We start from the raw sequence: 24,928 nt of genomic DNA, 5'->3' as shown, positions 1-24,928 counted from the left end.
AATATTCTACCCGTGCACCAAATTTCATTACGATCCCACCGGTAGATATTGATACATACACATATACATCCTCACAAACGTTCGCATTTATATATAATATTAGTAGGAAGTAAGATGTATTTATAAATATGGGTATATTTAGTATATGACGTTGGTATATTTGCCAAAAAAAAACATTTAAACTTCTCAAGTAAATCAATTTTAACTGATATCAAAATAATATCGATTCCAATCAAAATTTACATCACACGAAAAATTATTGACAAAATACAAGCACGAGCGAGCAAACACTTTATAATCGACCAAATATTGCTACAAAGTATCGAAGAGTCAATTTGCTTGGTAAATCGAAAGTGATACCAAATATCCCAGGGGCTAGAACCCAGCGATCAATCTCCAGGTTCTTTGCAACTGCAGTACTGGGGTACACCGGATTCGGTCGCCGCGCGGCATTCTAGTTCGCATCGTGAATCCAGACGCTCGCCGCGTGACGACTCCCGCAGGTGGGTACTAGGGCTTATGCGTGTACTAGCCCTTATGCGTAGTGTTCCATTTTAAAATAAAAGTTACTTTTTTCGTTTAATGCCAGCTTAAAATTTTTCTGTAGCGCGTTTTTTTATTTTAATTTATGCATTGGCTTCCGGAGTTTTGAGTGCGCATTGGATTATGGAATGCGAAGTTTGTAACTTCGAAAAGTTTGCCCCTCGTTCGTGAAAGAAAAGGTTTTCGAGATTAAAAGTTTAAGAACAAGGTTTTTAATAAATTGAGAAATGAATAAATCTAGCTAGCGTGTAATTTTAAAATACCTAGAATTAAAAAAAATTACAAGTAGGTACATATTTTTATACAATTTTTGCAGTAATTTAAAGTGCCAAACAGGAGAACATAATTAGAATATTTAAATTATATCACGCTACAATTTTAATTGAAATTCGTTCATCTTTTTCCGAAAGCTGTATTTAAAGTTTTAATTGACAAAAAAAACATTTTGTAGCATACCTAAAGTGTACATAGCCTAAAAAATTACAATGTATTTTTTTGTCGCGTGATGTTGACTGTTATTTGTCCCTATGTTAGCATAAAATCAACATTCGTATGAAACCATTGGGGATGTCAAGTATTTATTCCAAGAGGTCGTTGTTTTAAACATAGGCACGCTTTTTATGTAAATGTGTTACATAATGGACGGGGCCGGGTCGGGTGTTACTTTGTCTTCCGCCCGAAAGGAAATAACTTAATTGAGATGATTTTATTACTTAATTTTACTTTATTTTTTTACTTTGATTTATTTCTGGAAGTTTGTAAAACATATTATAACCTATACTAAATCGGTGCATCTTTGTATCTGTTCATCTGTGGATCCGTATATTCCGAATTGACGTCGGTGCTTTAGTTAAATTTCATTGTAATGTACAAATTATTACCATGAATTAAAGTAATCTTAAATACCTATATTTAATTTTTATTTTGTAATAATGTCATAAGATACTTTTGTGTTATTTTAATATATTGTGTGATATAAGTAACATTCTTCTATTCATTTTTATCATGAAATCTATAAAATAATTTTCATGGGCACATAAATCGATAAATAAATAAATAAAAATACAAAGCTTAAATAAATAAAAATAAAAAGTATTTAAATATTTGTTTCTAACTTTATAAAATATTATGCTTATATGTATATAGTTAATTAAAAAATATAATTGTATTTTTTTTCAGGTCATTTGAGCAGATAAATCAGCAGCCGAGTGAGTAACAAATCATTATGTATTATATTGAATGACAACATCAATAAGTATTTATTAAAACCGTTTTTGAAAATATTTATAAATTTAAATCTTATTCATAAATACACATTAAATTAAGTGAAAATTATTGTTGTCAAATCATGATTTTCGAAATTTTCACAAAATACCATTGCAATATCTTAAATCATATTAAGCAAGCCCTCTAAACTAAGTTAATTCCCTTCTAAATACTAATTTATGATGACAAAGCTGTTTCTTGAACTAACATTTATTTTCGGTAGCTTTGGTCGGAAATTGATCGACGTTTTAATTAATTTGGCGCTTAATAAAAGCTTAAGGTTAAACAGCTTTCTTTGTTTCGTAAATGATAAAAGCAGCTGCAATATTCACTAAGGTTTTTATGATTATGGAAATACTTGAATCGAGTATTTTCCGAGGTATTTTGACATCTATAAATATATATTACAAATTTTATCAGAATCGGTACAGTAGGTTAGTCATGAAAGCGTGACAGACAGAAGGACGTTCACATTTAAAATCTGCCTTTTACTTTTATTTTACAATAAATCCATAAATACTTTTACAGAAACGTGTGACTTTGAACACTAATAACATTACATTTTTTAATTCGCCCATAATTGGTTAAAATATAGGGCAATTAATTTACTTGATGTAATAAATAACTATTAGGCTTTTAATTGCCTATTCGAGAATATTTACTACGGAATTGTTTATGTCAAGCTCTTATAGCTATGTTTTACGGCCAAAGCTTATATAAGAATTGAGCTGCACTGCACATATTTATTTCAAAATGAGAAATTTAAATTTTGAATTTCAATTACGAAAAAAAGTGAATGGAAAGTTAAAGTAAAAGAAAAACAAACGTCCTATTAAATTTCTCAAAAAAATATATTACAAAATTTCATGAATAAAATTCTATTTTGTTCGCCGGTTCATGAGTGCATGGTCATGCGTAATTTATTTACAAAAGTTATAGGTCCAGTCCAATCGTATTACAAAAATCTTTATAGCTTTTTCGCTAACCCTGAGCTTTAGGGCGTCACAGCTCCGAATACAGCTCGGAACACGCAAAGAGATTACTATTAAGTAATGGCCAAAAACCCAACTCCATCATCATGCGAAGATAAAGACGCGTTGCTGTAATTATTCTTAAGAGAAACCTTTGTGATTTAACCTTTTTTTAGTTGTCCATGTATATAATTTATTTGTATCTCACAAAAGAACGTAAATATATATTTCACAATTACGTCACAATATGAATTTAAGTGAAATTCATGACACACCGAAATATACCATATTTTTAGACCATGTTAAGTATTATTTTCGGAAAAGTACTTTTTGTTATTGAAATATATTTTGTTTTTAATTCTGAATTCACAATTGAACAAAATGGCCGCTTATTATCTAACCCATTAAGCAGGTTTTAAATTCATATTAGACATATCAATATACAAATCATGTCTTGCTGTGTAGATGTAATTAGTTCGGGCAACTATCAACTTGAGATAAGTTATATTAAGCAAGTTAGACACGCCTAAAATGAACAACACAAACGCTAGCCAAGATTTTACTGTAAGTGGACTACGTGTATGTCTGTACATAAGATATTAAAGGAAAATAATTAAGAACTACGGACAAATTTAAGGGCCAAAAGAATTTTATTTAATTGTCTGTGTGTCTGTCTATAAGTTTGTTCGCGCATCATGCAAAGACTACTGAATGAAATTTAATGCAGTTTTTACAGTTGAATAACGAAAGGTCTAACTTCAAATATGGTAAAGGTTACATAGCGATACGTTGCTTAGAACCAGTGATGTTGACAATTTAAGTTAATTATGAGCAGAATTAACGCGGGTGAAGGCGCAGGCAAACCTAGTCCATACTAATATTATAAAGAGAAATATTTTTTTTTTTGTAATGAATAAACTCAAAAACTACTGGGCCGATTCTGATGAAATTTGGCACAGAGATAGAAGAAACCTTCAGGAGTCACATGGGGTACATAGGTTTATTACGGTTTTACCCTGGAGAAGCCGAGGCGGGCAGCTAGTAATAAATAAAATAAGAAAAGATACAATTGTAAATAATTAATGTATAATAATTATGTTTTATGTACACATAGGTAAATATGAAGCAGGGCTAAAATAACAGAAGTAAAATACAATCGGGAGATAGATATTTTTCAACCGAAAAACCCCAATTGTTTCCAGTATTTGTGTTGTAAAACTGTACGATTCCTTTATGATTTATGGTAATCCTGATCCAAAGGAAACAATGAATCGAGTGAAATGAACATGAAATGAAAAATCGTTATAAATCATGAGTTTACATATCATTTCGTTTTATACTTTTTACTAGCTGCCCGTCCCTGTTTCCCTGGAATAAAAACATAATTAAATACAACACGTAAACCTTCCAAAACAATCTGGAATCACACTATCTATTGGTAAAAGCAGCATAAAAATCCATGCATCAGTTTTTTTTTACATTGGTCCCGATAAACTAATTAGTTTATCGCGAACAGACAGACGGACAGACAGTGAACTTTGAATATGTAAGGACAAGGATTGTTGGCGAGTTGGAGCATGACATAGCCCCATTTCCACAGGCAAAGTCGCGGGCAGCAGCTAATTTTAATACACGTACGAAAAAACGTGTCCACGTCGAAAGAAGTTCTGCTATTGATTTATTTTTGGCCGCTTGATAACCATCCATATGAACTATCTTGCTTTGATAGACCTGAAACACGATATTGGATCATCATAATCGTTGGCATATTTTCTGCATGAGTCTTATATGATAATGCTCAATAGTATTATCCTATTTTTGATTTGCTAATGTAGGATCATTTTAAAGCTAAACAATTTGATGTAGTTTTATAATTTTGCCAATAAAAAACTTCAAAAAAATATCAAGAAAAAATATTTTGTAAATCTATTTATATACGATGGTCTGACGAACTGTTGGCCTTCGATAAAGATTGGCAACAACTGGCGAGGAATGGAAGTGGTTGGAAACAAAGAGGGGAGGCTTTTGCCCAGCAGTGGGACCTGAGAGCTACATAGAAAAAAATTGTATGTTACAACTTTATTGCGCGAAAATAATGACATAACAATAAAATCAATGAAGTAAAGACACATTATTTAGTTTTATATTTCAAGGAAAGAAACGTGATTAAGCATACTTATATGGAACGGTCGTAAGAGCTCTGCCATCAAGTGACTGGCAGATAACCACCAGATAACTAACTGCAAGATAGCACCTCTCATTTCCCTGGACCATATCGCTAACGATGTGGCAGACCGCGTTATTTGAAATGGTTTTCAATTTGTCGGTTTCAGATGAGAACACTTAGGAAAATAGTTATATTGTTAGACTATTAATATTTTATGTATATACGTTTTCATCTCATACGGAGTAGACAGAGTCTTGAATCTGGTAGACTTAGCTGTCGGGTTTATCACATTTAATATCTTATTTTAATCGGTAATATTTTAATGTCAATAATATATATATTTTCAATATTTATTTTCTGTACTTTTATTTCATGCAATAAACAGAAAGAGTACCTATTATATTGTTTTATTCCAATTAATTTTGGTTATGTAGGATTTAAATTACGTTTAAGGCGTATACCAGTTATATATATTAATGACTAGTTGCGACTCGGGGCTTCGCTCCCGTGGGAATTTCGGGATAAAAAGTACCCCGTCTTATTCCAGGTTATATTCTACCCGTGTACCAAATTGAATAACAATTCCAATAGATTTTGCATGAAAGAGTAACAAACAGACACACATACCCTCACAAACTTTCACATTTATAATATTACAGTAGGATTGATCATATTAACTTATTTTTTATTATTTCTTATATTATAAGTTAGGTATTATTTTCCATTATGAAGTTGAAAAGTTTATGAAGAGTAATAGGTATATAACTGACAGTAATAAAGAACGTTCCCTTTCCATTTAAGTTTTTCGGAAAGAAATTAAATAAAAAAATTAAAAAAACTTTCAATAATTCTTCAAAGAACTTCAAAGAATTTCCTGAATTCCAATCGCAATCACAATAAATGGTTGTTTCTAGCGAATGAAATAATCGCAACACCCGCACATAATGTACATAATGTAATAGTTTACAGTTCTAAGAATTGAAATTACGAGTACAATTCCTAAGCAATTTCTAAGTAATCACTTATTTTCCAATCAGAAAGTAATTTCCACTATGTAGGTATTAGTTGATGGTTGCCAACTTTCTTATATGGTCAATCGATTGACCACCACGGATCACATGCAATCAATTCTCAAATTCAACAGAGCAGACTATCCATAGAATTAGTAGGTACTCCGACGAAGTACTTATTAAATCTATGGTACTATCTGACAGTTGACAGGACCTCGCGTTCCACTAACGCAATCTGGTGGTGATAGAATCGAGAAAATTGCCACACAAAGAGATATTGTGAGTAGTTCTAAATTACTTGTATCGGATCCTCACCTTGGTCTTGCGTAAACTGACGAGCTTGGACAAAGGGAAGGCCTGCCGATGCCTTTTCCACAAAATAGGCAAACCCAGAAAGCGCTGGCTTGACGTTGTCGATAATATGCGTACGCGTTCCAATTGTATACGACAACTAAAGATACTGAAAACTGAAGCAGAAAATATAATTGGAATTATGTATATATTTATATGTTATATAATATAATATCTTTGAGTTAGTGTCCCACAAGTCTCGCACTTACTTTGTTGCTAACTCAATCTGTGTGATTTGTCTCTATATATCTATATTTAATTAGGTAAGCGGAGCTGGTGCTTAGAGACCGGTAAACACAGGGCCGTATTTTCATACAAACGTAGTCCCATGTAGCAGGCACAGCGCGACGACTATAGATATAACAAATACCTAGTTTTCAATTCTCTCGACCGTGGTACTTCGTCTCAATGGTCAAGAAAGTCATCGGAAAAACACAATGAGAGAGAGTTTGTCTCCTCGATAGGAAAGAAGAACAATAATAACAATACAAGATAAAATACTAAAATAAAGAATAAAATAGCCAACAATGAATCTTTTTTTTTAGTATCATGTTTTTGCAAGCTTAAAAGAATGACGTCCACGGATTGTTAATGCGGATAAGCTCATTGTGCTATTTGAAATATCGTCGCTAAACAAAAGATTTTTATTTATTCACACTTAAGGATTATTTTAATCACACTTCTTTTATTTTATTTCTGCGATGTAACTACATTCATTCAAAACAACAAATTTAGAAATTGTCGTAATTTACGTATTCCTGTTCTTCTGGTCGATGAGCTTTTCAATTATCCCATTCGGGGAAATTAATTGCGTTGAATTTTAGTTAGATCTTAGACCACGAACTGCAGACAAGGGTCACTAAAATAAAATCATGCATCATATTTGATTCCGGTGACATTGTTTCTTTATAATATTCACGACACGTATGGTCCACCGCGCCCTTTAGGGCGTAGCTAGGTTTGTATATTAGGGCTGATTGGCAGACAGCCTGCATTATTTATTTTCTACAGTAAAAAAAACTCTGCTTAACGTTATGTGACATTTAATCTGTGTGTTTTGGTCCCTATACATTTATTGATTGTTATTTAATATATAAATAAAATTAAGGGGTGCTTTCTGCACGTACCTCGCTACGTCCATGTGTGTGTAGGTTTCCAATTAAGAAATTCTCTGCATGGAAATTGTTATGCAACTTGGAAAAAGAAAGCTGAAATGTAATAATGTCATAAAAATTCATGTAAAATGTTTTTATTAAGCGATTGAGTTACAAATAAACTCGCACACAACCATACTAAATATAGTATGAGATTAGTAAAGATAAAATTTAATGAGGTCTACAACAATATCCCAAACATGAACTATAAAACATGAAATCGGTTCGTTGTTAAAATTTGATTACGCGTTAAATTTAAACAAACGGTATTAATCCGACGCAAACAGAATCTGTAACATTTCAGCCAATTAGTTTACGCGAGCTCTGCACGTTGTCTGATTTGGGAGCGATCGTTAAAAACCGATTTAATTTTATAATTAATTTAAAAATAACTTTTCGTAAACATGTAGTAACTTTTGTGTATGCTTATTTCAGTAAACTATGCCAATAGGCGGCAGGTAATAGTTTTCCTAATAGTCGACAAAGAAGAAGAAATTCATGATTTTTACTATACTAGTAAACAAAATCAATCCTAATTATATCTATATTATAAATGTGAAAGTGTGTTTGTTTATCCTTTTTTCACGTAACAACGGATCATTGGATTGAGGTGATTTTGGAGTGGAAAAAGAGAGCTGGAAAATAATATAGATTACTTTTTTTGTACAGGCGAAGACACAAGCAACAGCTAGTAACTAATGTAAAAGTCTATACATATAATAAGACTGTAAGTGGGCTATGTCTGTATATAGGAGACATTAAAAAAATATGGGGTAATTCTCTTTATGGATCTAATTAGAAGCCAACACTTTTTTTAGAGTCTGTTCACGCATCACGCAGAAACTAGAGATATTTTATTTATTTTATTTTATTTATAACACACTAGTTAGCAGCTCATTAAGCCGACGCGTGCGTGTCTTGAAGTTTGGAGATTTTATCCAATCTGTTCTTAAAACTGTTGGATGAAGGTGCAGTGACGACATTCTCATTGAGTTTGACCATAATAAGTTATGGGAGGACGCGCGAAATAAGCACGGGCGAAACCGAGGGAAAAAGCGAGTAAAATGTATAAGTGCTAACTACTCGTAATTTGTACAGAGATTAAACATATATAGCCAGGGAATCTTTTCAGGGGTGGAATTCAAATTTTTCATTTAAACTCCTACAAAAGTTAGTAGGTAATTCTACTTAATACAAACTTTCATACAAGATAAACTAAATTCTTGAGCAAAATTTTTAAAAGTTATAATTAGTTCAATTCAAACTTTGTATTTACACAATTCAACTAATATTTCTCTGCATATTTCCGTTTTTATTCGGGGTTGTGATGCCGCGAATCCCGGTGTCTGAGTAAAAAAAAAACATTCATTTTTTTATGGAATCGGATACCTATAATTTCACAACCGGCCGCCTGCCCGAGAGCAATCCTCTTTGGGTATGCTATTGTTATCAGTCAAGACTATCCTTCGCTTCGTACAACATCCACGGGCGAATGGAGTGGTCCTATTTTTAGGCGGAACCACATTTTATTACCCATGACTTCTTTGCCGCGAGAAACAGCTCTTCTATAATATATATGAAAATGACGTCTTAGTAAAAGTTAACCAATCTGATAAGCATTTTCTGTTAAGTGCAGAATTAGCAGAAATTGTTCAACCTTAGGAGCAGTAACGGTTGGCGTATTAAAATAGAAGATTTTGAACATTTCTGAAACGGAAGTTCTGTAATAAAGTTAATCTTATATTTACCCTATACTATTATAATATAAGCTGGGGGTACAACCAGCGTGGTGAAGGCGGAAACAGTTTGGGCTAAGTTTCGATGACGACGGAAGATATTCGTTGAAAACTTGCCTGAACTGGCTAAAACTCCCATTTATGTATAGAATATGCCTTCGGGCTTATGTTATTTTCTCTCTGATAATTTTGATTTCTTACCAAAAATCGCCAATACCAAATGTCGCGGGCATCAGCTAGTTATAAATAAATATATTAATACTTTGTACGCGTAGTCTGTACCTAGATATGTTATTAAATAACATAAAAATTGATAATGAAATAGTAATTTTGTTTTGATGACTTTAATTTATAGGTTTACGTAATAATTTTGTATATAAATTATGCTACAACTACTCTATACGGCCGATTGCCACTTTGGCTTGACAATTGACATGGAACAATGCATTATTAATGCAGGTAGTTGTATGGGAGTATCCACACCTGCGACCGGCATACTGTGACTGATAATGTTGTTTATAATGGTGTTTTATTAAAATTGATAAATTGCTTTTGACGTATTGCATGAAAAGAAAGCTAGAATTAACTTACAACAATTTTATGATTGACTAGAGGCTGCCCGGGTCTTCGCTCCCATGGGAATTTTGAAATAAAGTATAGCCTATAGCAATTTTTGATAATGTACTTTTCTAATGGTGAAAGAATTTTTGAAATCGGTTCGGTAGTTTCGGAGATTACCGGCCTCAAACATACAAACTTACAATCGCTTACCTCTTTATAATATTTGTATGGATTGATTTTGGAAATGATTCCTTACTCAAGAAAATTGTCGTATAGTAATGACATCGCGGCCGCAGCGGTCGAAACACTCTGAAAACCACTCGCAAATGAATTAAAATGGCGACCAGCAAAAAAGTTTTTCAATTTTGTTGGAAGAAAGTTCACTTTTTAAAGCAAGATTACTCTACATTTGTTTCCTTGATTAATGTCTCTCTCAGGGGTAAAAAACTAACCGCGAATAATAAAATTTTACAAAATTCAAGTTAAAAATATTCAACTAGTTTCACCGCTATAATATTACATTATGTACTTCAAAGGTAGAAAATATATCAAATGATTTTCAAGAAATTGATAAATTGCTGTGTGTGTATGTGCGTTTTACTTTGTTGCGATGCCATGGTATCTATTACTGTCGAAGTTGTTTAACTTCTATTTAAATAATCTGTAATTTTCAATGTTTGAAAACTCAAAAACGACTGTACATACCTGAACTGATTTTTTTGATGAAATTTAAATAGATATAGTTAAAAAACCGAGGCCAAACATAATTTATGCTTTATTAAATCAACCTATCAAATGTTTTAATGACGTAAACGGAGTCGGGGGCAAAGACTAGTTAATAATATTCTTAAATGCCCTTATGCCTTTAATTAATTGCCTTAATTTTCGTCGTCAAATTCTTAATTAGCACAGGTAGAATATTAAACTTTCACGATAACAATATTTTACATTCTAAACGAATGTAACTCCAAAGCGATTTTATTGTTGTTTTTTGAAAATTATTTTGTACATTGTCTTGACTAATAAGAAGACATTTTGTTATTAAAAGGGTACAAAATGAAATCGGATATATATACCTAGTAAAAAAGATACATACTTGTATAAAATAGGTACCTATTGACAATGTAATTGTGCTAGTTAGCTAAGTACTATTAATATGTATTTTCATAACAAAAATGTGGGAACTTGCCCTTTTGCGTGTTCACGACTTATTCTAAGCATTATCATAAATATAAGTTTTACGACGATATGAGCGAGCATTGAGCAATAAGCATATTTCACCGCAAATCATGGTACCGAAAAAACCTGACATAGAAATAAATGGAGAGGCCCTTTTTTTCATTTCATGTGTATCGATTTTGTTCATTTAATTATTTATTACGACATTCTCTCATGGATTACGATGTTTTACAGCGATTACAAACATATTCTTTTTTTTTACCAAGCAATATTGTATCGTGATTCGATTCTTAAAGTCTAGATAAAAACAAAAGGTATCCATGTGTTTCATCCACTGGAAAGTATACATCTGATTGCTGTTATTTTAAAATTATTTTATATAATTTGTTTCAATATAACAATGCTCTATGAAGCTGCAATATACAATGCAAGTAACAGTACATTTTTTGTTTCCACACCCTATAACTGTTTACTCAACTGCTCTTACTGACTTCCCATGAGTATAATTTTGTAAATTTACAGTTTCTTGAGCCGCCTCGCATGTTCTGCATTAGAGGCCATATTGGAAATACATAGGTTCAAATAGTGTCAGTTTAGTGCGCAATAAATCATTTCATTTTAAAATAAATCATTTTATTTCAGGTAATAACATAAGTACAGTATAAAAACCTAACCTAATATTATAAATACCTTACAGACTAACATACATATAAATAAAATATTCTTAAAACTAGGTCATACGTAGTGTCGGCGACGTGTGGCGCGCTGGGTCAGCAGGCAGTCGTCCTCGGAACCTCCGGAACACTACTCCCTGCGGCCAGAAGTCCTCTTTCATGAATTTCTCCAGATGATGGGTCGGCACCCTAACCACAAACGACTTGAAGTTCACTTTGTGGCGAGATGCCAACCGCTCGACCCGGAGGGTGAAGTTGGACTTCTTCAGCACGTAGTCTACGACATCCTCAAGTCTTTCCTTTCTACTTTCCTTCGTAGACCAGTGCAGTCGCGACACATACAGCTGCGTCGATTTCACCAATGACCAGTATTAATTCAAATTATTTATAATTATATATAATTATTGTTCTCTTTGGGCAAAAATATATTTTTCATATGTTTGTATGTATGTATGCATATATGCATATATGCATGTATGTATGCATGTTTGTTTGTAACGCGATAACTTTCCAACCGTTGGTCCGATTTTGATGAAATTTAAAAGGTATGTAGGATCTGCCAATATAATTAAGTTCGTGGGGCATCAAAATATGTTTAGTCGTTTTTGAAATATTCATAATTTTGTAAACGTTTATTGTGTTCGCAAGTTATTTATTAACTAGTTAATAAATTGCCTTTTGAATAACTTCTTGAACTACTCAGCCGCTCGCCTCATGTAAACCAGGTGTTAGGTGGTTTTCAGATGTTGGTTACTGTCTTAGCGATAAAACGCGGTTACAAAGCGGCGTTGCGTTTGTGGGAAGCCTTTTGAATTGTAAATTAAGAGGTTAAACTTGTGGTCTCTTTGTGTTATAGAATCCGTTTTATGTTGGTTAATACATTAATTTATGCTAGTGTTCCAACTATATTATATGAAGTAAAATCTTGCTGTTCATTTACATTCTACGTCAGAGCAGTATATATGGAGCAGCTAGCTTTTACCTGCGGATTCGCCCGCGTGAATGTCACTGCGAAAGCGGAATAGATGATATTCAATGGCACCCCAGATATTTGGGCGTTAATTTTTGAAAAAAAGTAACCTATGTTTGAAAGAGGTCTTTAACTACATACACACCAAATTTCATCAAATTTGGTACAGCGGTTTTACCGTGAAAGCGGAACAGACTGCTACTTTCACACCTATATTATTAGTATGGATATGGATAGGTTGCAATAAGCCGACTATTAAATAGAGTCACGGTAATAATTTAAACTAAGTATGAATATTTTAACGAAAGTAAAAAACACACAATTTTAATACATTCCCTTGGAAGTGTTTTAATAATGAACTTGTTCAACACTATATTGTCATAGACTAAACACAATTGTGTCTGGTTCATTTGTATTAGGGTAACTTGATATTCTGAGATTTCAGAATAATTAGACATGCTTCTTACTAATTGTCTGTCTCGGAGTTCACGTATACATTACCATAATACGTCGGAATAGACTCGCGCCGCAATTAGATACGTGGTTCCGTAGCTAGAATAAAACCACTTCATATCCTCCTGTGGATGTGTGAGGTGACTTAGGAATAACACACGACAACAGATGATAACCATCATCAAAGGTTGATATTAGACTTTTAACTACCAGGCATACATTAAATCACAACCGAATCGTAAGGCGTAAATGTTTTCTCAGACTTCGTAGCGTTGTGGCCGTAAATGTAAACCGAACAAGCGAGGATGAGAGAGAGAGAAAGAAGAGAAAGAGATACTAGACCATACTAAGTAGCCAGTAACATAGGTAAACGAACACTAAGTTTTTGAAGCGATTGAAAGGGTTTGATTAAAAAAGCTTCGTCTATCACCCAGTAAAGTGACCAAATATCGGCTTAGCAAAATATAGTAGCTTCACCAATCGCTCGCAACCACCACCTACCACCTCTCATGATACAATAGAGCTGAAGCAAATAAAATTTCCAGGTCCGTAGATCTATCACCGCCTGCCAATATGGTGCTTCTCCAGACCATGGCATACTTACTGCCTTATGTGTCCTACCACTTGCACACCGAAAGATCTGCATGACACCACAAATAATATCAGTGTCGGTGACGATGTATTGGTCCTCACAAATTCAGTCGACACGCTAATGCCGGCTTGACATTATCACCGAACTCGGAAGATGCATGAACACACCGCGCCACAGTTTGCCGAACTGTTCGTGGATAGTGTGTAGAAGAAGAAATGCGAAACCATACTCGCGTATCGCTGTATTAGCGGGCGAATACGGCGAGTGTCTATCTGTTATCGAAATCAATATTATTTCCCGGAATAGAGCGATGTTAATTGCAAACTGGAGCTAATTTACAAATGCGTGCAATTATAGCGCAAATTGCCATCGTGATTAGAACTGCTGCAGTATTGAGTAGGGTAATAATAGTGTGTATACGACCACAGTCGCTAGATTGCAGTAGTAATAAACGTTACACGAAAAAGAACCATCATATATAGAAGACGATCAAAGAGTAGATCGCACTAGCTCTTGTTTGACGTTACTTTTAACCTGCGCGCCGCCGTCCTTTTGATTAAATGGGGTACTTTGTTTTTTTTTGCGCACGTTAAAATTAACGTCAAAGTTACTAATTTAAGCTATGTATATAGTTAGAAAGTGATCTAGGAATAAGGATCGGATAATTTTCCCCAGAAATATATCTTATGAAGGTCAACATTTATTTTTAAATTTCAACTTTAACGCACAAAACACAATTTGTAGAAGTACCATAAAAATGTTTACTTATTACAATTTTCATCTGTACCTATATGTTCTTAATAATTACGTGAAAATGAATTGACATTTCGATTTGCATATTCCACATTTTTGAATATCAAAATGAATTTTCATTTATGGTAAAACCGTTTGAAATGTTGACTGACTTATTTCCAGCCACGGCCATTTTATCTGATGGTATGCGGGGATTAATATCTAGAGCATCGATACTCGGTTTCAACGTCACACACAGAACATACCAGTATTCGTTATAGATTTCATTATTCTATAATGATTTTTATGAACTGAAATTGATGTTGGCAATATAGATGTTATAATCCAAGATAAATCAATTCTCTAATACCGAAAATCGTGTATAATGAATCCATACAAAAATGTGTTTGAAAGTTTTGAAGATTCCGCTCAAATTTCACGACCTGTCTTTCGGTATACTGTCGTTGACTATCAGCTGTCAAAGCTATTCTAAGGCGGGAATCACACGTGTCATGATGACGACGTTTATGAAATGAATAGACAGATATTAGCTTTTAACTTGGCTCAGACCTAAAATCATGTCACACGTACATTTTACTCGAATTTAAATTTAATATTTAAGTCTGTGGTTTTCTCTTTTGGACTAAAAGTAACAAATTTCTTATTTTACGATTTGTTGTTAAAAATCAGTTCAATTTATGAAAATAAAGTTTTGTGATTTACATTTCAAAGAGGCGTGTTCAACTAACAATGGGCTGGTATAAAGTCTGCATTTTTCTAATATTTTTTTAATGAAATTATCATAATCACATACACTAGATTAATTTCTATAAATACGTAAATATATTCAATGCCCGTCTGTTTCAGTACAGCGTAACGCGTAATCCTCGACCAAGCGAGGCATCTAGGCTCTATTCTCACGCAATCGAACTCACTCACTTCATCAGTTTTCTCAATTTTTTCCGAAGATCTAACACTTCTATTTTTGCATTTACAAAAAGTTCGAGCTAACGCGTCGATCGAACTTTTTCGTTTATAAATTTGCTTAAAACCATCGAATATACATTCGTATGCGCGTGAATCGGGCCCCAGTCAGAGGCAGTGCAGTGGTCCGAATAAAAACTATTATTTTAACCAATAGCATTCTTTTGTAATCCGAGACCATTCGACGAGTCCATTCATATCGAATGTTGTTTTATTCCATTTCGTTCATCCTTTACTCAACGTATAGGTACTATATATATACTTAGTACTACCACCGGCGCAATAACATCAGTCCTGTAGATTATGCGTGAAAGAGGGACAAACATACACACATCCTCACAAACTTTCGCATTTATAATATTAGTAGGAAGGATGTAGCACCCATACGGTACTGCGTTACATAGTAGGTAACTAAACAATAAGTATATTGAACAATGGTACATACCCACTTAACAAAATATCTTCCTAGTATTCTCTTAATTCCAATACAACATGGATTTACTTCCGACAAGAGTTATTATGCCCTGTCTCACCTATATTACCGAAACATATGATTCATTCTGATAAGGGTTACCCTAAGACCATGATACACTAAATATGTCACGCTCAGGAACACGGGTACCTGTGTAGGCAAATATGAACACGAGGGGTTTATTGTAAATACTTTTTGCTAAGCGAAAAATACATTTATCATACTTAACAATTTAAGCTATGTCAATCAAGACCTTAAAACACCAATTCCACTTATCTACGTATGATTTTTACAAGTTTTTATTTTAGTATCCCGGTAAATGTTGTTAATTCAATGTCCTTAACAAAAATATTTCTTCTTTTCTTTCATGTATAGTTTATAATCAATCCCTAGGGACATAACTATGTTTCGGCCTTTTTTTTATCTTACTGCGACACGCGGCCGCGCACCCAGTCGAAGTTAAAAATGAAAATACGTTTTACTCAGATCTGCTGCAAAAACATGTTTCTGTTTTAACAATTATTTTCTTTGTTACAGATTTTCAAAATGTCTCTTTCTGAATTCAGGCGGAAGAAGCTACTTTACGTGTTCAACGTTTTTTTCGGTAAATTAATTTACCTATCTCCCTTTGTTCGGTTTTAATGGACTTTTTAAAAATGATTCACATTTTTCAGATGTCAATCAAAGCGGAACGATAGAGAGGAAAGACTTTGAACTGGCCATAGAGGTAAATAATATTATTTTCTTTATTTATTAAGGTGAGACTTTTTATTTAAAAACGATTTGTAATGTTGGTCTTACAGGTTTTTCATCAAATAATCTTTGATATAACCTAATATAATGTTATTTCGATATAAAAAATAATCTAAATGTATGTTACAAGGCACAGATATATAAAACATTATCTGTGTTACAAGGCAATTTGATTTGTGAAAACTGGAACAAACGTTTATATACTTTAAATGCGTATTTTTATGTTTTGTACGGTATTGTGTTATTAAAATTATAACATATTCTTTTTCGTTTTAGCGAGTAGACTCTTGCGTTTAAATTTGTGAGGACCTTCCCACTGCCAAAGCGATGTAGCGTAATTTTTTTTTTTTGTTGTACAGAAAATTTGCAGTCTTAGAGGCTGGAAGCCGGGTGATGCGAAGCACACCGAGACCCACGAGATCATGATAAAGATCTGGGACGGGCTGCGAAAGAGGGCGGACTCTAATAAAGATGGTCAGGTAACGTAGACACCCTTGCATTAAGCCCGGTTCGCATTTTGTTAGTCACTTTTGTAGTGTGTATTCATCATCATATCGTGTGTATTATTGTTAATACTGGTGTCAGATTTTATTCAAAGGCATCTGACGTGACTTTTACGACTACTTACCGCCATCTAGTGGCAGGTAGTCGCATACACACTAGTGAACTAAACTGTCTACCATTGAGCAGGTTTCCTCACGAAGTTTTCTTTCACCGGAAGCAAGTGGTGGTTATGATGAAAACTACTATATATGAGTCAGATTGGTACACAAACTCATATGGCACGAGTAGGATACGAACCTGAGACCTTTCGATCCACAGGCGGGCGTCTTAACCATTACACCACCACCGCTTCAAATGTATTAGAGAGTATTAGAGTGATAAGTAGAAATACTTGAACTCGCACCAATTAGTTCCTGACAAAATTAAAATGTGAAAAGGGCTTTATGTCAATTTAAGTGGCTGTTATTCCGCCCTAGGATAGGACCGCTGCTCTCATCCTCATCCTCAAGTGGACGTCTTAAAACTAAAGGATGCATAGCCATGGCAGCTGATTGGAAACAATAGTATTCCCAAGAAGGGTAGACGTCAGGCAGGTGACCAGTTGCAAAATCTCAGCTGAATCTTCAGTAGAGAGGCTTATATTACGTCCACTTACTAGGAGTCAAAACCATAGTGAATGTGTTGACCTATGTTAAGTACGAAAAAGAAAAACCCGTTCTTTTCATTTGAACTTTTATTTCTCACGCGTTTTTACATAAAATTCCCATTGTTCTACGTAATTTTCACCGGTTTAATCAACGAAATATAAAAATGTATTGCCGTGCGTTGTGTCACAAAATAACGAAAGCATGTATCCTTAACTTGTGTATTTCAACCAGGAAAAAAACAATTTTCCCATCAAAATTATATGTCTTCGAATTAATTTTGTTTCGAATTAATTTGATTCGAGTTAATGGCATGAAGAAATATACCTATATATGTACATATAAGCCATAACAATGAAATGCTATACATATATACATACATACTTAGACAGACTGTAAATAAAAGGTTGAAAAATATTTGCAAAAAAATACTTGCGAGGCAAAAGCCACAACTCTAAACTCTGACTACGATCGACACAGAAAAATAGTGATTGTTTACTTTCTTTAGTATAAAATTAGTATAATACTTTCTATAGTATATACATTTTTACACTTGAAATAGTGTTTTTTACTACAATAGTTTCTATACTTCTGTATCCATTTTATTTTGCGTGTTCGCTGTGTAAAGGCACGGAATCTGCAAACACCATGTGCTGGTTAATTACGTGTGCTTTTTGTTACAATAAATTGGGAGGGCGACCTTTAGCTTTATGGCGAGTAACTGCCTTATTGTTGCGCTCTCGTGTTGAATTGAGTGCGTTGACGTTGCTAAATAAATTTCGACCTTTTTTGTTCTCCTCACACAGGATAAATAACGTGAAAATATAGGTATAGTATTTTTCAAACAAAAATTTAGGTATCGTACGGAAAACACGCGTTTTCGTATTCAAAAAGTAATTTTAGGCGTAAGCCCTATTTTGATTATGTACTAGATAGTAAAAAACGTGGAGATAACGATATCAAATTGTACAGTCAATCACCCATGCATGCAAGTTAGCCACGGTAATAGCGCCAATTTCCCAATGAATTTGGACAAGTTGATGTGCTGTCGACTGTACAATTTTCCTTGTCTACTTTGTATTTTTACATCTATGTAACAAATTCAACGTTTAATATAAAGGAAATATTTTCGTTCGTCATTTAAAAAAATACATTATTGCTACCTAAGTAGATATCCTCGATGTAATCAAGCAAGATGTTATCCCAGCCTGCTCTTTTCTTAATCGAATAAAAACCGGCTGTCTAGCGCTGACCTAATTGGCGTCTTCTACAATGCTGTAAGAAAATTACAAGAAAACTCTGCTTGTTAAAGAAATCTCTTTTATCTCAAGACTAGAAAATTTGAACGATTAAAATCGGAAACTAGCCTTAATAGTTGTAATTTTTTTTACTACTTCTAACTCTTCTTCTATTGACTATTCAAAGGCCCTTATATCAATAGACCAGTTAAAAAATAACTGTGATAGTGACAATGCTTTCAAAGATATGACAAAAGTGGGCTTTCCAACCAACTTCAAATCTTCATATAATGATCCAGCTGCATTGTTACAGTCTATGATTTATGATAATTGTCCTGAATATATCAATTTTATCTATATTATAAATATTTATTACAATTTTCTGACCTTGTCAACTACCCTGCCAAGGTACTTAGGTACTTAAAATTTGGGATAATGTGTTGGTAATGGTAACTTAGAGTGGTCTTTAATATAGGTTCAAAGTGACACATCACTTCACAGTCTTCTATCTAGCTGAGCGGTAGATTATTTTTCCAACCAATGATCAAGATCTAAGAATATGATAAGATCAAGAATTTCCATCAATTTTGAGTTCTTTATTTTATCAACTATTGTTATTGTATCAATACAAGAATGCCGTATTTTATAACGAAAAAGGAATACTTTTTTTAGCAACTAATATCAACTTAGCAAAATTTTTATAGTATCTCGCAATTCAAAGACACTTGGGGCATCAATATCAAAAATGATTCTACCTACCTTATCACCAGGTGTCCGTCGAAGAGTGGAACTCGATGTGGAACGACTACGCCCTGAATCCATCAGCTGCTCTCAAATGGCAGCAACTGTACTGCCACTTCATGTTCCAACTGGAGGACGCCAGCGCCGACGGCTCCATCGACTCCGACGAGTTCACCACTGTCTGCTCCTCCTACGGCATCGATCCTCAGGAGTGTAAGGTGGCATTCACTAAGATGGCTAAGGTGAGTAATAAATTTTATTATATTAATAATTTGATTTGCTGTCACAATACCATTTCTATCGACTTTCGTTACTTTCATCATTAAAACAATACTGTCTTGTCTTGGTCATACAGTTCTTCTGGATCCTTTTTGAACATTTTTGAATGATGTATTTATTATTTCTTTATGTAACGTTTTCTTGTTACATTGCATTATAAATAATAAAAATCTAATTTTCATCACATATAATAGATGGGTCGACGATATAAAGAAAATTTCTGGCAACAACTAGATAAGAATTGGCGAGGACAGATATGGTTGGCGTAGACCCAAGGAGGCCTATGCCCAGCAGTGGGTCACGGAGGGTTGCAGATGATGATGATGATATATTTATTATCTTAAAAGCCTTGCAATTTTGCTCCATCTTTTACTAATTTCAACTCCCTCCATTTACTCAGTGATCCAAAGTAGTAGCTCTTGGTTTTCAAAACCACAGAGTAAATTAAATATAATGAAGTCGATGTAATGTTATTTCGGTGCGACTCACTCATTTCCGATAATGAATGGAACGCAACATCGCATTAACATAAAACAGTGCAGAGTCGAGAGTTCTGCATGGCAAAAGTTTGACATTCAGACTTTTATGCAAATTTGACTTTGAAATTACCCACTTCTACTACGTCTTTTAAGGTTTTATTTTAAAGATAACTTGCTCCAGAAGTGTAATAGGTACTTATTTAAATCTATTACACAATTATATTCCAATAATGTATCTTAGATTACTCAACTGACTCAAAGAATAAAAATTTTAAATTGACTAAGTAGATTAATTTCATTTTCACATGAATATATTATAATTTCTAGAATAATTCAATGATTAATTGTTATCCTAAAATTTCTCGGGTTGCAAAATGTAATTTTTTCCTTTTTCATACAGGGTAAAAGCAGCGTCTCTTGGGATGAATTCCAAGAACTATGGAAAGAGTATTTCTCTACTGAAGACACTAACGCAGCTGGGAACTTCATATTTGGCAGAACTAGCTTCTAAGTAAAATTCAAAGAGATGTTGAAAGCACTTTCGAATACAACAGAATGTGGGAAGAAGCCATTGAGGCCATCAGTCTCATCATTCCAATTAGTTTTACGCCATCTTGGATTCTAGGTCTAAAGACCGAGAAATAAAAGCCAAGACCAATTTTGAAAGAGTGTACACTGGCCATTCTATTGAAATTACTTTGACATCTTTCGAAAAATCAAATTTGAAAATTCTCTGAAATCATGGCTTTCGAAAACGGCCTAATTAAGGTGAATTTATTTATTTAACCGAGATAGCTATCAGAAAACTTATTAACTGTCTAATATTAATATTCAATGCTTATAGGTGCCAATTTATCTATTAAAAATACTCTTAATACATAAAACGACTGTTCAAAGTCTGTTTCTTGAACTTGGCGGAACACAATGTCTAGATTTTAACCAATTTTCACTTTACATTTCAAACAAAAATCTACTACACTTCTAAATATACATAATACAATAAAATAGGAAATCGTTTATTGCTCATACAAAGTTACCAACTTAAAAATAAAATGCGCTACAATTTTTTCTATTAGTTTTTTCTTTCAGGCAACGTTTTTTGGAAAATTGCTAGAATGATAATAAGAGTGGGCCATGGCCAGTGTATTCTCCAGAGTTTTCTCAAGCTTTGAGGCCAATTAATAAATTTGTGTGTCTGTGTTCAGAGTAGCGTAACTTCTAATAGATCGACTTACAATGTTATCCTTACTTCGTTTTTCGCTCAAATATTTACCTTATTAGAATTTCGAATCCTTAGGATTTTATCATTGTGACAACGAATACACTTTTTGCCATTTTATAGCATATCTCGTAGTCATATCTAAAGATAATTCTTGTTCTTACTCATCACAATGTTACCCGAATTAAATATAAAATACGTATGTGCGTATTTACGTTGTTTTGTTGTTGTTGATGTGACCAAAACAATGTTTGAGTTATATAATTTCTATTATAATGTCATAAAACTGTTACTTTTCTGCTTATGAATGTGTCTTGTAATTCTTTTAAAAAATATTAAATGTTGATATTATTAAATTTTAGTAAATTCGTCTATAAGTATATGTGTTGGTTAATCTTTGATTACGTTGCAAATAGTTTAATACATATATATATAATAGAAACTATTAAATGTATGTAAATAAGGAAACGTAGTTTTAATTTCAAAATACCTTTGATTCATCAGGCGTACATGCTTCAAACACTAGCAAATATTTCTCATATTCTATTAAAATCTACTATATTATATCTCCTGAACACACATTATGTAAATTATATGTTAGGTACCGCGAAAACCTGTTATGTAAATTATATATTACATGCAAACTCGGTGGCAGGGTAGCGAGCTCATAAATATTTGATACAAGTTCTTAAACATGCCAAAATATTGGTGGTTCACGACATAATACTGAGTAATGAAATCGAAGAGAATATCCGCAGATGGTAAAATTAGATTTTTTTAAATTTGTGTAATGGCATAAATTGCAACTCTAATTATTCGAACACTGGGTTCGATTCCTAGGTAGGTAGCATATATAGGCAGATATATTTTATGTTTCATGGAATCCATGGCATTTCCCACAAGCTAAAAGAACCCAAAGCATTAAGATTGTGGATTTTATTCTAGGGAAGATTTTAAAGAATTGCCTACCTTCATCCTTTCATCCTTTTCCTTAATAAGATCATTGTCGTCATTGGCCACAACGACTTCCTGGGCACTTCCTTATATTAATAGAGTGATATGCGGATGTCTTTGCCATTTCGCATACTAGCTGATATATCACCAACAACTGAAGTGGGTACATGAGTCAAATTAGTATAAAACCATGTGTAACGATTAGGATTTGAACGTTTCGGTCCTCAGACAATGAACAAAGAACTACTATTTTTGTGTTCTTTTGGCTTATTGCAAATATCTATTTTACCTGTCTTAGATATAGGAAGTATCTTTATCCTTACACATTATAAAATAAACTCATCTGCCGCGTCTGTCTGTCTGTCTATTCGCGTTAAACTCGAAAACTACTCAACGTGTGATTACTAAACAAGGTTTGTTTAGATGTATAATTTATTATACTTTATTAAGTTTCTATAATAAAATCATCGGATTTTCTACGCAGATTTGAAGTCTGCATTTTCATACTACAGATTATAGAAAGAAAAGGCCAAAGGAAAAAGGCAGATATATTCTAGGAGACCCTAAGATAATCCCTAACCCATTTCTTTAATCGACTTACGAACAAAGAGACGACGGAAAGGTAAAGGTAACCTACTAAATACTAAGCGGTTTAACACAACACTACATTCAATTTCGACGCTTGACTGCCTCCAAGCAAACTTTCTTATTTGCAAAGCCTTCACGATCCGAACCCGCGGCACCTGGCCATTATTTTGTGGTAAGTGACAGAATATTCTGGAAATTTACTCTAAAAATATTAGGACTCAGGGGAAAATGGTGGTAATTTTTTGTAAAAGAAAAATGCGATAGAAAATTCGACTAACAATGATCGGATGATAAATAAGCAAATAAACTTATATTTTTTTAAGTCACTTATCGATTTAATCGACTGCTGATTTGCGATTCCGTAAAACTCGAAAGTCACATCACATCACATCACTCATCACCTCATGGCTTATCTACACATACTTTATGGTTTATCTCGAGCCCGTGTGGACTAGTTAAGAGGAATGTCTATCGGCCACTCGGTCACCCGACATATTTTTACAAAAACATAAAACATTTTTCTACCCCCCAAATATTATCCGATCTTGATGGATTTTCTTAGTATTTTTTCCAATGCACAGTTTTTTTAGGAAAATTCTGCATGTATGATTATAATAGATAGCACGTGCTATATACTAATTTTTTTTAATGGGATCGCTAGACTCTAGTCTTAAAACTCAATCAGCGGAATTTCGACATTGTCAAGGGAGTTCCACCTCGCCCCGCAATCACTTGGCTAGCGCTAGTGGATCTTTCAAAAAACTCATGTCGGATTCCGTGCGGAATCCGACGTGAGTTCTTTGACGTTTTTCTTACAGAATGCAAATTTGTGTCAAAATTCCGGAGTGAGTTTAGTTCAACTCGCCGACGCACTCGCAAGTGTAGCGCTAGTGTTGGAGTGAGTTTTACAGAATGCAAATTAGCTATATCCGCGTGGAATCCGACGTGAGTTTTTTGACGTCTCTTACAGCGAATTATATGGTTTTTTTTTCTAATAACGAACGTTGTGTTGGGGAATTTATCTAATCTGTTTTTGTGTGTTGTAAACTGATGTCTTAACATGATGACATTGACGTTAAGTTTGTTACAGTCAGAACTACCTATATGATTGGATAGAAAATATTTTCTTCAGTTAACTACCCCATACTTGCGTACAAATTCTACATATAATAACGCTACGAAGTATTACAAATATGTTACATTTAAGCTTTTGGCTATATATGACTGATATTTTAACACACAGTTACACAAATGGCTAAGGTTACCCTGTATTTGTCGAATATTTGTTTATATTGCAAAATTAGAATGTTTGACTATAATTGAAACAAATTATCTTTTATTCCGAAAGATTGGTCGATAATCCAAACTAATTTTATGTAATACTAGTTGTTACCCGCGGCTTCGCCCGCGTAAAGATTCCACGGGAACGTATTTTTTTAGGGATGAAATACCTTTCATCCCGAAGTGTTTGAAGTGTGGAGAAGGTCCCTTTGTCCTTCTCCACACTTCAAACTACATGTATACAAAATTTCAAGAAGAAGTAATACTCAACCAATCTTACCTTCTATAGAGCGTGAAGAGGTAAAACAAACAAACTTACTTTCGCATGTATAATATAAGTTGGGCCCTCAGATCACACGCACATGTTTGGATACTTACGCAACTTCCAATATATTCCTGTCTGATATTATTTGTATCATTTATCGCGAGGACA

At 33.6% G+C, this 24,928-nt stretch overlaps 1 protein-coding gene across 1 annotated transcript; it reads left to right on the top strand.

Moving 5' to 3' along the window:
• The first annotated feature begins 393 nt into the window (after positions 1-393).
• On the top strand, positions 394-21,321 carry Scp2 (Sarcoplasmic calcium-binding protein 2). Its single transcript, XM_053749807.2, has 7 exons — positions 394-503; positions 1,723-1,751; positions 16,353-16,419; positions 16,490-16,542; positions 16,928-17,047; positions 19,725-19,937; positions 20,854-21,321. Exons 3-7 carry the CDS (start codon positions 16,362-16,364, stop codon positions 20,962-20,964), a joined length of 555 nt encoding a protein of 184 aa, XP_053605782.1. The 5' UTR covers positions 394-503; positions 1,723-1,751; positions 16,353-16,361; the 3' UTR covers positions 20,965-21,321.
• Positions 21,322-24,928: the final 3,607 nt, after the last annotated feature.

The sequence above is a fragment of the Plodia interpunctella genome, chromosome 9, assembly GCF_027563975.2.
Source record: "Plodia interpunctella isolate USDA-ARS_2022_Savannah chromosome 9, ilPloInte3.2, whole genome shotgun sequence".
Classification (NCBI taxonomy): domain Eukaryota; kingdom Metazoa; phylum Arthropoda; class Insecta; order Lepidoptera; family Pyralidae; genus Plodia; species Plodia interpunctella.
Note: the sequence above shows the minus strand (reverse complement) of the source record. Positions and strands in the feature narration are given on the sequence as shown.

Excerpts from the sequence above, each read along its gene's own strand:
- Scp2 (XM_053749807.2), top strand. The coding sequence starts at position 16,362 with ATGTCTCTTTCTGAATTCAGGCGGAAGAAGCTACTTTACGTGTTCAAC. Across the intron at positions 16,420-16,489 it reads CGTGTTCAACGTTTTTTTCG|ATGTCAATCAAAGCGGAACG; the intron begins GTAAATTAATTT and ends CACATTTTTCAG. Across the intron at positions 16,543-16,927 it reads ACTTTGAACTGGCCATAGAG|AAAATTTGCAGTCTTAGAGG; the intron begins GTAAATAATATT and ends TTTGTTGTACAG.